Source organism: Cannabis sativa, chromosome 2 (assembly GCF_029168945.1).
Source record: "Cannabis sativa cultivar Pink pepper isolate KNU-18-1 chromosome 2, ASM2916894v1, whole genome shotgun sequence".
Lineage (NCBI taxonomy): Eukaryota > Viridiplantae > Streptophyta > Magnoliopsida > Rosales > Cannabaceae > Cannabis > Cannabis sativa.
In genome coordinates this window covers 28113016-28129461 of record NC_083602.1, presented here as the reverse complement: position 1 = coordinate 28129461, position 16446 = coordinate 28113016, and the positions used below count along the sequence as shown (strand labels likewise).

Below are 16446 nucleotides of genomic sequence, written 5' to 3'. Positions count from 1 at the left end.
TAAAATTTAGTTTTTACAAAAATTAAATTTTTAATATATTTTTTTATATCAAAATAAATTTTTTTATAAAATGTAAATAATTTTTTAAATTGCTTAATTAGTTTTAAAATTTTAATTTTTTTTTAATTTTTTTTAATCATTTAAAATGATTTTTTTAAGATTTAAATTAATTTTTTAAGAGTTACTAAAAAAATATTAAACTTTTTGCATCTTTATTTAGAGGGGGTAGGGTTTAATAATTGTCAAAGTTTAGGGGGCAAAGTTGTTAATTTACAAAGACATGTTAGCTTTTAAAGGACATAATGGGACGGAACCTAACTTAAGGCTAAATTTTTGTAAATGTAAAAGTCCAGGTGCGATTCTTAACAAGTCGTATATTTTAGGGGGTATAATCAGTATAGTCAAAAGAATAATTTGCAATTTTATCCCTTAAACTTTTGACAATATTGATTTTGGCCCTTGAAATATACAACTTGTTAAGAATCCCCCTTGAACTTTTACATATACAGAAATTTAGTCATTCTCTTAGATTCTGTCCCATATTCCGTTTAAATGCTGACGTGTCTTTTATAAATTAGCAACTTTGCCTCTTAAATTTAAACAATTATCAAATCGTACCCCCTCAAGTAAAAAAAAAAAAAGAAATATTCAACATTTTTTTAGTAAATCTCAAAAAATTAATGTAGATATTAAGAAAAAATTATTTTAAATGATTAAGAAAATAAAAAATTAAATTAAAATTTTAAAACTAATTAAGTGATTTAAAAAATTATTTATTTTTTTAAAACAATTTATTTAGATATTTAAAAAAAATATATTAAAATTCAATTTTTATAAAAACTAAATTTTACGGGAAGAAACTTGAGTATATTTTATTTTCCTCAAAAAATATAAATTTGTTTAAGTAAACATAACACTTTTTTTAGTTTAATTTATAACTCTTTTGAAAATAATTTTATAAATTTATTGAATTTTTAATTACTTTTCTTTATTTATTAAGATACGAGTTTATAAATATAAATGAGTTTAATTTTTTTTTCAAAAAATCTTTATTTATTTAAATTATTTATTAGAATCTCAATAATTTTGGTTTGATTTTTTAAGATACGTGTTTATACATAAAATAAAGTTTAAAAATATGTTTTAGGAATAATTTAATTTTTTTTAAGTAAAATTAATATTTTTGTGACGTTTTTAATAATTTTTTATTATTTTTTCAAAATTAATAGAATATTATAATTGCTTAAAAAAATAGAATATTATAATTTTTAAAATTATTTTTTTTAATAAAAGGGCAAAGTTTTATATTAGTCAAAGTTTAAGAGATAAAAATACTAATTCTTAACGGCAAAGATAATAGAACCTAATAGAAGGGTCATAATTATGTAATTGTTATATTTTAAGAAATTTTTTTAACAATTCGTATATTTTACGAGACTAAATAAGGTAGTGCCGAAAGTCCAAGGAGCAAAAATACTAATTATTAATTCTTGTCAAAAATTTATGGGGTTAAATTGTTAATTATTCTTTTTTATATAAATGGGTTGGTCAGGTCGGGTCAGCCCGTTTATAAATTAGTTGGGTTTGAGTTTTAGTTTTTGACACGATTAATAAATTAATCGAATTTAAATTTAACATTTGCTTTTAATTAATACCTAAGTTTCAACGAACACAAATTGCCACCCCTACTAAGCATACAATTAAAAGATAAAAAGTTAAGTTCTATTGATTATTTATAAGATATGATATTTTACTTTTAAAAACAATAATAATAAAATAAAATTAGTGTCCCAATATGAATGTTTTATGTTTTAACCCTTTCTTTTGTTATAGCATATATATTTTAAGCGGAAATTAAAGTTATAAGGAATAATTACATAAAGTATTATTTTTTGTAAAAAAATTATATTTTTACGTTTAAAGAATTTTTTCTTTTACATTTTTTACAGTTTTTCATAGAAATAACAAGAAAACTACATAAAAGTAACATGAAAATAACATCAAAATAACAACAAAAAATAATATACAAATAATAAGAAATCAACACAAATAAACAAGAGTACAACATAAAATGACCATATTTTTTGTAAATAAAATGAAAAAAAAATCGTAAAAATGTTGAAAATTCTGTGAAGTTGTATTTTTGTAATTTTTTTGTTGTATTTGTGAAATAATCTTAAGTAATAATGGGATTTGACTAGCTATGTTTGACTAGATTACAAAAATGAGATAATGGATGCATATTAAGCATCCATTTTAAAAAATTGTTTCAACAATGTTCAGAAATACCATATGTTGACTGATCAGTGGTGTACTAGTTCACCACTTCCACAACACGATATTCTTATCTTTTCCCCTCATAATTTCTAGTACATTTTATCCTCTCAAAAGAAACAAAATAAAATAATATAATCATAATAAAATTAGCAAGGCAAGAACATGATGCTCATCTCTCTTTAATATAGTTTGTAAAACGAACAAGAAGTTAGGTAAAGTGATAGATAACCACACCAACTTAATTACTTCCAAAGAAGATACTATATGTTATGTTATAGTGACAAGTCCATGTTTTATATATAATAGTAGTTGGTGGTGTCATGGTTGGTTACTATGGGCGACCACTAAAGTAGCTTTAAGAAAATAGATATATAGGACCACTTGTACCAAGAAGTTCATAATTATATAACTTAGTGTAGTGTAATTTAGATTGTTGTGAACTGAGGGGAATAATAAATTGCAGGGTCACGTGGGTGGGGACTTTTCATTTTTGGCCCATATATAACACAACACAATATCAACACCAACACCAACACACTCATCTCTCTTATTTCTTTCTCTAATATCTCATAAATTGAGAAAAGAATATCAATATATATAGAAAAGATATTAAGTAATAAGTATTGGTAGTACTCTTGAGTTGGGTGGGAATATATAGTACATACAAGTTGATATATAATAGAGAAAGGTTGGACAAAAAATAGGTGAGAGTGAGACCCACGTTGTTAACTTAACTTATTATTATTTGAAGTCTCTGACATTAATAAGTTAATAAGTTAGTTGTTATTTCTAATTACTATTTTCATGTAATATAATATTCTACTAATATCACTAGACTATAAATTAAATTGTTTTTGACCCAATATTTGTTTTTACTTCTGTTTTTGCTTTTGGAATATATTCCTGTCTTTTGAATCAGTGTATTGCAGTGCAGAAACTCTTCATTTAGTTACAAGAATGAAAATGAACTATACAATTTCCTTGATCTTTTACTCTCAACAAGAAAACAAATTTTCACATTAAATTTATTATTACTGGAATTTATTATTGCAGCATAAATACCTAATGTTTTAAATTTTATACACTTAAATACCTAATGTTTATTTTTGAAGGCAAAAATACCTAATGTCACAATTCTCTTACACAGTTACTACGACTTCCTTTAACTCATAAATATGGACACGTGGAGGGTTCAGATGCATTACATTTATTTTTATTTTATTTTAAAATTTAATATTCTTAATATCAAAAACTAAATGCTACTTGTTTCGAAGAAAAAAAACCTGTTCTCATAACAATTTTCACATGATATTGATACTTCAATTCGATAATCATGTTCCATATACTACACTGGTTCACTCTACTATGGTAATTTAGTATTGCATCTCTCTTATTTTTTTTTTAATTAAGAATATTAAATTTTAAAATAAAATAAATAAATGTAATGCATTTGAGCCCTCTACGTGTCTATATTTATGAGTTAATAACAGAAGTGATAGTAATGGTGTAAGAGAATTGTAACATTAGGTATTTTTCCCTCCAAAAATAAACATTAAGTATTTAAGTGTATAAAATCTGAAATATTAGATGCCGCAATTTACCCTTAAATATATATACATTAGCTTCCATTTTTTTTTTTTGAATAATATATGTGTTGTCTTATCTTAAAATAAGTCTCTTATGTTGATTTCTAGTCAATCTTTTTAAATTTAATCATTTTCATATACTAATTTTAAATATGATTTTAACTAGTTAATTTTAAAGTTAATCATAATCATACTAATGAAAGTATATACTTTTCTTACTTGCCTTCTCTAATAGAAGATACAAGGGATCTATTTCAATGAACTACTGAGAAAACAAAACGCAATTTCATTTTTCTTTTCCACGTCAATGAATGTTAAAAATTCATTCAATACCGCATGAGCTGGCTCAGACTCAAAAATAATTTTTAAAAGAAAATTTTGATAGTGGGAAACCACAAAAAAAGGAGTATAGTACAGGGTGTACAGTGGTCCTACTACATAATATTACGTTAAGTCGTCTTATCATATCAAACATTTATATATAAATATATATGATAAGGAGTATGAGATAAGAGAGTGAGGTTATCACTTCATGGTCCTGATCAATTCAGCACTATATATATCATATGTATTTGACTATTTGTCTTTGTTGTTTATAAGATGCATTTCAATGTAATGAATATCGCAAACCAAACTACTGTGTGGGTGTCACCTTCGTCTTCTCTTACAAATAATAATAATCTGATAAGATATATTATTCTACATTTCAATTTCTTTTTATCTATAATTAAACCCTATTTTTAATTTCTTGGTCATACATAAGGTGGGTGGGAATTTGTTGAAATCTTTGGGGTAGTTATTATTCACACCCTCCCTTAATATATATATACTAGAAGAAAATTACGTGCAAGACACGTATACTTAGTTTTATATTAGGTACTTTATAATTTAATTGAGAAAGATTCAATAAATAATCATATAATTTAAAATGGTTGAAAAACTAATTTTAATTAAAATCAATTAAAATAAATTGCTCTCTCCCTGAGAAGAGCCTTTCCCTGAAGGAATGCCTCCGAAGCCTGATCTCACCATGGAAGACCTGCTTGATCTTACTGGGAACCTGAAAGTGCAACTAGTAGATTTTAATGATTCAAGTTACCAAGTTGTACATCTTTAGATTGATTGATTTCAAGATATGAGTTATGAACATGAATTAAACTTTAAGCTGTAAATCACACATCAATTTACAAGCTTCATCTGCACTGAGAACACATCTCAGCCGACTAGTGCTTGGGTTCCCCGAACCAGGGTAAATTCATCCACTAATTATCAAAGGTTCATATTACAATTTCCAATTCTCTCTAAAGGAATCAAATACAACCTTTACAGCAATTAGTAATGAATTACCAACGACAATCAAGAACACTGATTGTTAATGCACAATCCCTTGTGCAGCAACTGAGCTCCTCTTCAACATGTCTTCAATCTGAAATCCCTTCAGATCTGATGATGAAGATGACACTGAAATCCCTTCAGTTTGAACTCAACAATTCCAGATTCAGATCATTCCGCCATTGATGAACACTCTCAAGCTCCAAGATCTAACCTGTAATCACAACAACAAGAAACAAGATACGACTATCTCTCTAGAAACAACCGAAATAACTGTCTGAACGATTTAATGGATAACCACATTACTAACAGAAACTGACTATATATATCCACAAAAATAAGTCCAACTGGCACTAACTAACACTTGAATGAGACTCTCGTAAACAAACGTTAGTGCAGATATAACAGACTAAAAATCCAGATACAACTAGACATTGAACAGAACAAACACTGTCACAAAATAATAACACTAACATTCTCCCCCTTGACAGGTTATGTTCAATGACTAACACACAAAACTAAAGACCAAAAAATATTAATAAACCAGATATAAAAGATTTTAGGAATATAAACAAAGCCACTACAAAAGCAAAACGAATTACATATATCTCCCCCTTCATTGAATATGATCTGTGGGTTCCTGTGCTGTGCCAGACTCCCCCTGGGGAGGTGGTCCTGTCGACACAAAGGGTGTTGCAGTGTCAGCTGGAGGATCTAGATCAGGTTGTGCTGAACTAGTGACAGGATCCAAGGCTGAAGGCTCCCCCTGCATATGTGCATTATTCCCAGATGTGTCTGATGATGCGCCAAACGAATCATGATGAAACTCAGGCAGAGAGATGTCAGGCAGAGAATCCCCAGGAAAATGGTGCAAAAGAGTGGACTTGATAGAGCAAACCATTTGATACATTGAGGCCTCAAAGGCAAGCTGACGCTTTTGATCCTTCTTATAGCGTTTGGCAAAAGATTGAAACTCAGTAAACATTTGTACCTGCCAGCTGGAATCCGAGAGTCCTTTGAACATAGGAGACTTGCCTTTACTCACTGTGGTTCCTGAGGGAGTGGTTGAAGAAGGCTTCATGTTGACCACCGAGAGAAAGCTCGTACTGAGAACCAGATTCTGAACTTGATAATCATGCGTTGTGAGTGGAGGGTGAGCATCCATAAGAACTCGTTGAACTAAACTTGGAAATGGTAGCTTGTTACGAGTGCCAGTGGATTCTGAGGCTTCCAGTACCCGTTCAAAAATGAGCGAGGGCAGATCAATGGACACATTAGTGCCTACAGCATACAAGAACTTGCCAATCTCAAGTGTAACAGCAGACAAATGAGAACCCTATAGAATGGAGTCAAGTGAGTGGCCAGAATTTCCTGTTTGTCCCAAATATAGTCATCCCTGCCAGTTAGCACTCGACCCATCAAAGATTGATCTGGATTGAAGTGTTTCCCATATGTCGGATTCCTGATGGACTCAACTTGCAATAAGGACGCAATAGTGGATGGACCAAAAGGAACTCTATGACCCCTAACAAAGGCACTCACACACCCTGGATGACCCTCAGCAATAACAGTTCTATCCAGATTGGCATAGAATTCTCGAACTAATATGGGATGGGGAGCAGACAAGTTAGTGACCGTGTTGACCCATTTCCTAAGTTTTAAAAACTCATGCAGTTCAGGAAAATCATCTAATATGACCACTTGTTCGAACCAAAGCTCACGACTGCCAAACCACCGTTGATAGACAGAGGCTTTAGAGGCATCAACAAAGCATTGTACTGTTGCTGGGTCGACAGTTGATATAGGTACTTTGGGAAGTTTGGACTTTTTAGAACCTCTAGACGACCGTTTGGGAGATGACTTTGTAGAGGCAACTGGAGTGGGTTTTTTCTTGGATTTCTTTTCAGGTGGATGATACGTGGTGTCAGCAGAGGATTTTCTTTTGGGTTGAACACGTTCACTGGTTGGGGTAGGAATAGAGACCTTAGATGGAGGACGAGGAGGGCCAACAGGTTTCGAGGGAGACTGGTGACTCGACGAAGAACGGGTGACTCGTTTGGACACAGGTGGGGAAGGAGAAGAAAGTGAAGGACGAACCTTTTTAGAGATAGAAGGAGCCTTACCTAGAAACGTACGAGGTTTCTGACTGACCGGAGGTGAGGGGGGAGACGGGGTTGACTCTGAACTCGGGAAATGTGCAGAACCACCAACCTCCGACTGGTAGAGGACAATGTCACGACAGGGATTAGGCAATGCAGACGCGACTGTAGGAGGCACTGGAGGATCATCAGTCGACTCCACAGATGGAACAACCATAGCAACAGGGGTTACTGCAATGGGTGTGATATTCTCCATGATAGAGAGGAAAATATTTGGATGAGGCAGAGCTTAGGGTTTCGGAGAGGAAAGTGAAGAAGTGAGACTGATCACTTTCCGTAGGCCTTAAGTATAGGCACCCTGACACAACTGACCAGGCAAAAAATGATGATGATTTTTTTTTAAAATTTGATTTTTGCCAAAGAAACCGTACGCGCCCAAATTGAATATTTACTACCACATCATACGGCACACTAAACGAAACAAACCAACGTCATCAGGCAATGAGTGTATCAAAGAAACCAGAATTGTGACAAATATACCAACAATATTTGCATTTAGCCCACACTTAGACAAAACAGAAAAATACCAAAAAAAAACTTCGAGATACTCAACTTTTAAGACAAAAAAAATGATATCAGCCGATCAATGAAAAGTGTTTCTGAGAACACACGTACTGCACATCTTGAGCAACAGATCATTCCCCTTCCCCAGCGACAATGATACTTACGAGAGCACTACACCTTGAATCTCCATTCGTGTGTGAACAGTGATCTCATGTGGTCCAAGAAGAGTGAAAATCAGCTGGACCACTCTCTCAACTAAGCAACAACTGATAGTAGAAAAATAACGATTTTTGTATTGTTTTTTTTTTATGAAGCCTTTTTTTATATCACTCTGGCTTTTACTTTAGTACCCAGACATGGCTTTCACTCTCTTCCAGAGATGTAGCCGTCCTCTTTGAGTACCAAGAACTAATAGAGAAGGAGCATACTACTTATTAGAACAAGGTGTACGAGAGCTCTTCCCATTGCATCTGGAAGAGGTAGCCTTTTTGACTGGGGAAGATTCAAGTGTAGTAACAATCAAAGTAGTATATAGTAGATGGGGAAGGACAGAAGAACCATTGCTGAAGAACTGTGACATACACGCATACTCATAGGCAAAATAGATTGATCAGATGACACTAAGAACAGTTTAGATTGTACAGAGACCAATACATGTTCTTAAATGAGTAAAAGTTTGAGTATCTAAAGCTTTAGTGAACAGATCTGCTAATTGATTTGTTGTGGGCACATGAGATATTGACAACATATTTGACTCAACTAGTTCTCGGATAAAGTGGTACCTGATGTCGATGTGTTTGGTCCGAGAGTGCTGCACAGGGTTTTTAGAGATGTTTATGGCGCTTGTCCTGTCACAAAAGATGGTCAGTGTGTGTTGAGGATACCCATAATCAGTAAGCATTTTATTCAGCCATATCAATTGAGTGCAAGAATCGCCCGCCGCAATATATTCTCGCTTCGCAAAGGGAAAGGGAGATGGACTGCTGTTTTTTGCTATACCACGAGACTAGGTTATTCCCAATGTAAAATCAACCCCCTGAAGTGCTTTTCCTATCATCTATACACCCTGCCCAATCAGAGTCACTATATCCGACCAAAGAGGTATTCGTGTCACAACTATACCAAAGACCATAGTTAACTGTCCCAGCTAGATATTTGAAAATTCTTTTGACTGCAGAGAGATGAGACTGTTTAGGATTAGCTTGATACCTGGCACATAAACCTACACTAAAGGATATATCAGGACGACTTGCTGTGAGATACAGTAAGCCACCTATCATACTTCTGTATAGAGTGGGGTCTACAGGGTCACTAGACTCATCTCGTGACAATTTGGACGTGGTGCCTATTGGTGTGTGTGCATGCTTGACCTGAGAGAATCCAAACTTATCTAACATAGACTTGACATATTTAGACTGTGAAATGAATGTGCCATGATCTAGTTGTTTTATTTGGAGTCCTAGAAAGAAAGTAAGGTCACCTATTAAACTCATTTTAAACTCATTAGTCATTAAAGTGACAAATGTTTGGACTTCACTATCACAAGTTGAGCCAAAAATGATATCATCAACATATATTTGGGCAACAAAAATTCCTTTGTCAATATGTTTAATGAATAGAGTGCTATCTGCAGTACCTCGAGTGAAGCCATGAGAGATGAGAAATGAGGTGAGTCTATCATACCACGCACATGGGGCCTGTTTCAGTCCATATAAGGCTTTATTGAGCTTGTACACATGGTGTGGATGATGTGGATCTTCAAACCCCTGTGGTTGTTTGACATAGACTTCCTCTTGAATTACCCCATTGAGAAATGCACTCTTGACGTCCATTTGAAAGAGTTTGATCTTCAAAAAGCATGCAATGATAAGAAGTAGCCGAATGGATTCTAATCGAGCCACGGGTGCAAATGTTTCATCAAAGTCGATGCCTTCGACCTGACTATATCCTTGAGCCACAAGTCGTGCTTTATTTCGAGTCACTGTCCCAAATTCATCAGACTTGTTTTTAAACAACCATTTTGTCCCTATAACATTTGCACCATCTGGTCGAGGGACTATTATCCAGACACCCAGTCTCTTGAAATTTCCCATTTCATCCTGCATGGCAGCCAACCAGAACTCATCTAACAATGCATCTCGAAAACTTTTGGGCTCAATCTGTGACAGATAGCAGGCAAAGGCTAACAAATTCTGCAATTTACGTCTAGTGACCATGGTATCATTCAGATTTCCTATGACAGTGGCCTGAGGATGAGCCTTCTCAACCCAGGATGGGGGTCCGTTTTTATGTACTTTGACTTGTTGGGGTTCGTTGGTCAGGGCACTATCAACTTCATTTCCTCTTCCTGGACCACTGGCACTGGCTTGATTGTCACCTGATATGCCTGATGCTGTATTTAGAGACTCTGTAGGAGTGTCAGGATACACTTGAGGCTGTCTAGTGAGGACTGGTCTAGAGCCTGAGAGAACAGGAGAGTCATCTTCGATCCACACTTCTTCATGTCCTTCTAAATCATCAAATTTCACATTCATTGATTCGACTACAGAGAGAGTCCGTTTGTTGAATACTCTGTAAGCCCGACTGTTGGTGGAGTACCCCAGAAATGTTCCTTCATCACTCCTGGGATCAAACTTGGTCAAGTGATCCCGATCGTTCAAGACATAACACGTACATCCGAAAATATGGATGTGGCTCACGTTAGGAGGTCTTCCTTTCCATAGCTCATAGGCAGTTTTAGAGGTACCAGTGCGAAGATGAACTCTATTGCACACGTAGCAGGCAGTATTGACAGCTTCAGCCTAAAATCGTTTTGAAATATCTTTGGCCTGCATCATGACCCGAGCCATTTCCTGTAGAGTCTGTTTTTTCGTTCAACAACTCCATTCCGCTGAGGAGTTTTTGGGGCTGAAAACTCGTGGTGAATTCCCATGCCATTACAGAACTCTGAGAATATGGAATTTTCGAACTCTTTTCCATGGTCACTTCTCAGTCGAAAAACTTTTCCAACTTTGGAGTCTTTCTCAGTTTGCAATCTCAGTATCAAGGCAGAGAATGATCCAAATGTGTCAGACTTGTCTCTAAGAAATTCAACCCAGGTAAACCGAGAGTAGTCATCCACCAAGACCATTACATATCTTTTCCCACTGATACTTTCATTCTGCATTGGCCCCATTAAGTCAACATGCATTAGTTCCAACACACGAGAGGTGAGAAGTCTATTAATTGTGGGATGAGATGCCTTATGTTGTTTTCCAAGCTGACATGGACCACATACTCTCTCCTTGGAAACTTTCATGTCAGGAATTCCCTTTACAGCTTGAAGCTTCACCAATCTTTGGAGATCTCTGTAGTTCAAGTGTCCCAGCCTGTAGTGCCATAAGTCAGGTTTGTCCAAGAAGGTCCTGTTGCACACTATGGTATTGCATACAGCATAGCACTGGTCTACAGTTCTGTTTCCTGTTAAGACAACACACCCATCAGATGAAACTAAACATTGAGTTTTAGTGAAACTTACAGAGAGATTGTCGTCACACAATTGACCGATGCTGATGAGATTTGCTTTGAGTCCTCTCAAATGTAAGACATTGGTCAGTTGAGCTGCTCCATTCACATTTACATCACCTCTCCCAGCAATCTGTCCTTTGTTGCCATCCCCAAAAGTGACAGATCCCCCTTTTTCATCTTTGAAGTTAACTAGCAATTTCTTATTTCCAGTCATGTGACGCGAACATCCACTGTCGAAGTACCACTGACCTTCAACAAAGGCAGACAGAGATAGCTTTGCAACCAAACCAACATCAGGATTTGGTTTGGACTTTATTTTCCATTCTCGACGAGGTTTGCGTCCATGTGACTTATTTGGTGGAGGGAAACTATTTGGTCGATTGATCATGGCTTTCAAGTAGTTCTGCAATTTGTAACACTTAGGTCGAATGTGACCTCTCCTATTACAGAAATGACATGTAGGAATGAAATTGTCATTCTGTAGGAGGTTGTCAGCATCTGTCCTCCTTCCTTCAAATTTGAGTTTGATGGGTCCAGTTGGAACCTGTCTCCTCTCAGATGAGTCAGATTCGTTAATGGTGATTGAGGTGTCAGGAGATCCATCTTCCTTCTTTGATGAATTGACATTGGAGGGTAAGGAATGCTCAACAGACAGGTCATTCCCTTGCTTATATAGCATCTTATATCCTAATGAAGTTCGATCACCATAGGGCTTCTGAAGGTTTGATTGATAGCAGCAGTGCCTGGGGGAATGAACTGTAAAGCTTGCTTGGTTTGGATTAGATCAGCTGTGAGTTTGTAGATCTCATTCTCCTTTTCATCAAGAAGTCGGTTGAGATTTTTGACAGAGTCTTCTAACTTTCCTTTTTCAGTCTCCACTTGCTCTAGGGAGTTCTTTAGGGCACGAATCTGTTTAGTCATGTACTCCCATTGTGCAAACATTTCTTCATAAGCATGTTGACGACCTGTGCTGTCTGCTTCTGATGAGGTGGAGACTGCATCATCTTCAGATTCAACTGGATTACAGCTTTGGGCCATGAATGCTAGTACCTGCTTTTCCTCATCTGATCCTTCACTGGCTGTGGAGTTCTTTTCCTCATCACTATCACTCCAAGTTGCCGCAAGGGCCTTTTTCTTTTTTAGTGTGTTGGCACACTCAGCCTGAATGTGACCATATCCATCACATTTTCTGCACTTAATCCCTCGCCCCTTTTGATCAGTTGAGGCTTGTCCTGGTTTGAAATTTACTCCTTTGTTTCTCTTGAGAAGATTTTCTTTGTCAGCTGGTGAATTTTTCCTGTAGTTCTTTTTCAAGAACTTTGCATAGTTTCTTGTTAATAGGGCAACAGTTTCATCTGTAATGCCATTTAAGTCTTCCAGAACAGGTTTCTTGTTTTCTTGGTGAATAAGTGCAATGCCAACATCTGATTTTTCTTTCACCACCTCCTTTTGTTTCTTGGTTTTCTTCCACCTAGACTGTGATAGCTCATAGTTTTGTAATGACCCGATGAGTTCGTCAAGATCGAGTTCCTCAATGTTTCTCATTTCTTCGATAGAGGTAACTTTGGACATGAATCTTCTGGGGAGGACACCAAGCACCTTTCGAACCAGTTTCGAGTTAGAGTAAGTTTTCCCCAGAGCATATGATTCATTAGAGATGTCACAAAGTTTTGCATGGAATTCAGCCACAGACTCATCCTCCTCCATGGTAAGATTTTCGAAAGCCTTTGCCAAGGCACGCAGCCTTCATTTCTTGACAGCATCAGTTCCCTCGTTCTTAATCTTTAGCTTCTCCCATGCTTCCTTAGCAATTTCACAATTGGCTATAACCTTCAACTGGTTAGTGGAGACAGCATTAAACAAGGCATGAAGAGCCTTTGAGTTGAAATTCGCTCTTTCCATTTCAACAGTGGTCCATTGACTCATGGGTTTGGGTATGACGATTTCATTCTCCATCATCGTTGGTTTCCACCACCCTTCTTCTATGGACATCCAAACTCTTTCATCAACAGCTCTCAAGAAAGCACGCATCTTGCTTTTCCAGTATGGATAATTGGCTCCTTCCAGCATAGGAGGTCTCGAGGTGGAGCCTCCTTCTCTAAACATTTCCATCCTGCACACAGAAGTGGTAAACAGACACACAAATGTTCTGTAGTTCTTTGAGAGAGAACTCAGAGGAGGTTAGTTGCGACAGAATCGATCGTTAAGGTTGATTCAAGAATCAACGATCAAGAATCATACAGTAGTAGGATCTAACACAAATTTTTATAAAATTTCAAGCTCTGATACCAATTGAAAGTGCAACTAGTAGATTTTAATGATTCAAGTTACCAAGTTGTACATCTTTAGATTGATTGATTTCAAGATATGAGTTATGAACATGAATTAAACTTTAAGCTGTAAATCACACATCAATTTACAAGCTTCATCTGCACTGAGAACACATCTCAGCCGACTAGTGCTTGGGTTCCCCGAACCAGGGTAAATTCATCCACTAATTATCAAAGGTTCATATTACAATTTCCAATTCTCTCTAAAGGAATCAAATACAACCTTTACAGCAATTAGTAATGAATTACCAACGACAATCAAGAACACTGATTGTTAATGCACAATCCCTTGTGCAGCAACTGAGCTCCTCTTCAACATGTCTTCAATCTGAAATCCCTTCAGATCTGATGATGAAGATGACACTGAAATCCCTTCAGTTTGAACTCAACAATTCCAGATTCAGATCATTCCGCCATTGATGAACACTCTCAAGCTCCAAGATCTAACCTGTAATCACAACAACAAGAAACAAGATACGACTATCTCTCTAGAAACAACCGAAATAACTGTCTGAACGATTTAATGGATAACCACATTACTAACAGAAACTGACTATATATATCCACAAAAATAAGTCCAGCTGGCACTAACTAACACTTAAATGAGACTCTCGTAAACAAACGTTAGTGCAGATATAACAGACTAAAAATCCAGATACAACTAGACATTGAACAGAACAAACACTGTCACAAAATAATAACACTAACAGAACCTTCATGTCGCGGATGAGGATGGATGGGAAGTCAACGAGGAGAGGGAGTCTGAGGTTGGAAAATCTTGTCTGTTGGGGAGATTCTGTTCAAACAAGAACATGAATAGAAACCTAATCCGGACAATCTTGGGCAGAGTTTGGGGGTTAGCAGAGGTAGATTCGGGGGTGAAGATTAAGAAGGTGACTATCGAAGCCTCCTTCCTGATTTTCTCCTTCAAGAACGAATCGGATTTGTCGAGAATTGTCAATAAGTCTCCGTGGATGCTGAACAATGGAGTGTTGATTCTTCAACGCTTTTCAAAACTTCCGTCTAACTGGGAGGTGGAGATGAATCGGTTTCCGTTGATGGGTAGAGTTTTGAATCTTCCCACTAAAGCTATAACCAAGAACAACATGCTACGACTAGCATCAATGGCGGGAGAGGTTATTGAAATCCAAAAAGAAGAGGTAACAAAGATTACAGTGAATGGTTATTTTTGGTTTAAAGTGTGGATCGCGATCGATAAACCGTTATGCCCGGGGTTTCTCTATCCTAATTCTGGTGATCGAATTTGGCTCCCATTCCGTTATGAAAGATTGCCCTTTATGTGTTTTAGCTGTGGGAAGATAGGACATGATTTCAGGTCTTGTGCATCACATCCTGTGACTGTCGTGGATGGTAAGGGTCGTTCTTCAGCAGCCTTCGGTGCTTGGTTGAAAATCGATGATAAACCAATGGGGCAAAAGGGAAGAACAGAGAACACAGAAGATGGAGAGAAGGGTACTAATTTCATTCAACCTGCTGTTAGCTTGAAGGGGATTAGCGAAGTGGAAAAGTCTCAATTGGTAAAAAGTCTGGGGGAAGTCTTGAATCCGACTCTACTCCAAGAATTACCAACCAGAATTCTCTGCGTGGGGAGGTACAAACTTCTAAAACTTCTTTTCCATTCGAATTTGTGAACTTAATGGATTGCTTTGATGCCAATCGGGGAGGAAAGGAGTTAGAAAAAGAAGGAGGATCAGGGGTGAAAAGAAGAGCGGACAGTAGTGAGGTTTTGAACAGGGGAACCGGGTTAGCCAATGAAACAGGGAAGAGATTACACAGAGATGACAGTAGAGGTAATGAGAAATCGGAAGTGGTTGTCTCCAACAAGGAGGGGGAGTGGATAGACATCCCTATCACTTTGGACAGGAGCTTTGGGAGTGTGAAAACCGGTCAGAAGGGAGGGAGGAAAAAGAGAGTTGTGAATAGAAAAGATAAGAAGATCGATACTAAATTGAAATCCCCAGTGGTGACCCAAGGCGACGAATGGATAGGAAGCTCAGGAAACTTGATGAAGGATAAAGCATCAAGGGACATTTCTAAGTCTTTGGATTTGTCCTCTGGTTTGATTTTGGAAGCGGCGCACTCGGTCGAACTGAGTCGCCGAGAACAATGAGTATCATGTTTTGGAATGTTCAGGGGCTTGGGAACCCCTGGACATTAAAAACTCTTTGCTCCCATCTGAAAGATTATCATCTCGGGATGATATTCCTTTCTAAAACTAGACTTAATGAAGCAGCGATGGAAAGAATTCGAATTGTGTTGGGATTTGAAAGTTGTTTTGTGGTGGCAGCCAAAGGTAAGAGTGGTGGTCTTGCCCTCTTGTGGAAAGATCCTTTTGAAGTTAATATAAAATCCTTTACTGTTTCCCACATAGATGCTATAATGGAAAATGGTTTAGGCTTTTCTTGGAGGTTTACGGGGTTCTACGGCAGTCCCGATCCGGGGGGGAGGAAATTCACTTGGCAATTAATATAGAGACTAAGAGATTTGATACAAGGAGCTTGGGTTTGTGGAGGTGACTTCAATGAGGTTCTTAAGGTAGAAGAGAAGAAAGGGGGCTGTTTGAAGAATGACTCACAGATTCGGGATTTCCAAAGAACAATCTCTTATTGTAACTTTAAGGAGATCGAGATGAGCGGGGGGGGGGGGGAGTTCACTTGGTGTAATGGGCGTCAACAAAACCTGGTTTTTGAAAAACTAGATAGAGTTATGGCTAACTCCAAATGGTTTCAA

General features: G+C 36.5%; 1 protein-coding gene across 1 annotated transcript; it reads left to right on the top strand.

Moving 5' to 3' along the window:
• Window positions 1-14507: 14507 nt before the first annotated feature.
• On the top strand, window positions 14508-15347 carry LOC133034240 (uncharacterized). The gene has a single exon (XM_061109289.1). The coding sequence runs from the start codon at window positions 14508-14510 to the stop codon at window positions 15345-15347; it is 840 nt and encodes a 279-aa protein (XP_060965272.1).
• The last annotated feature ends 1099 nt before the right edge of the window (window positions 15348-16446 follow it).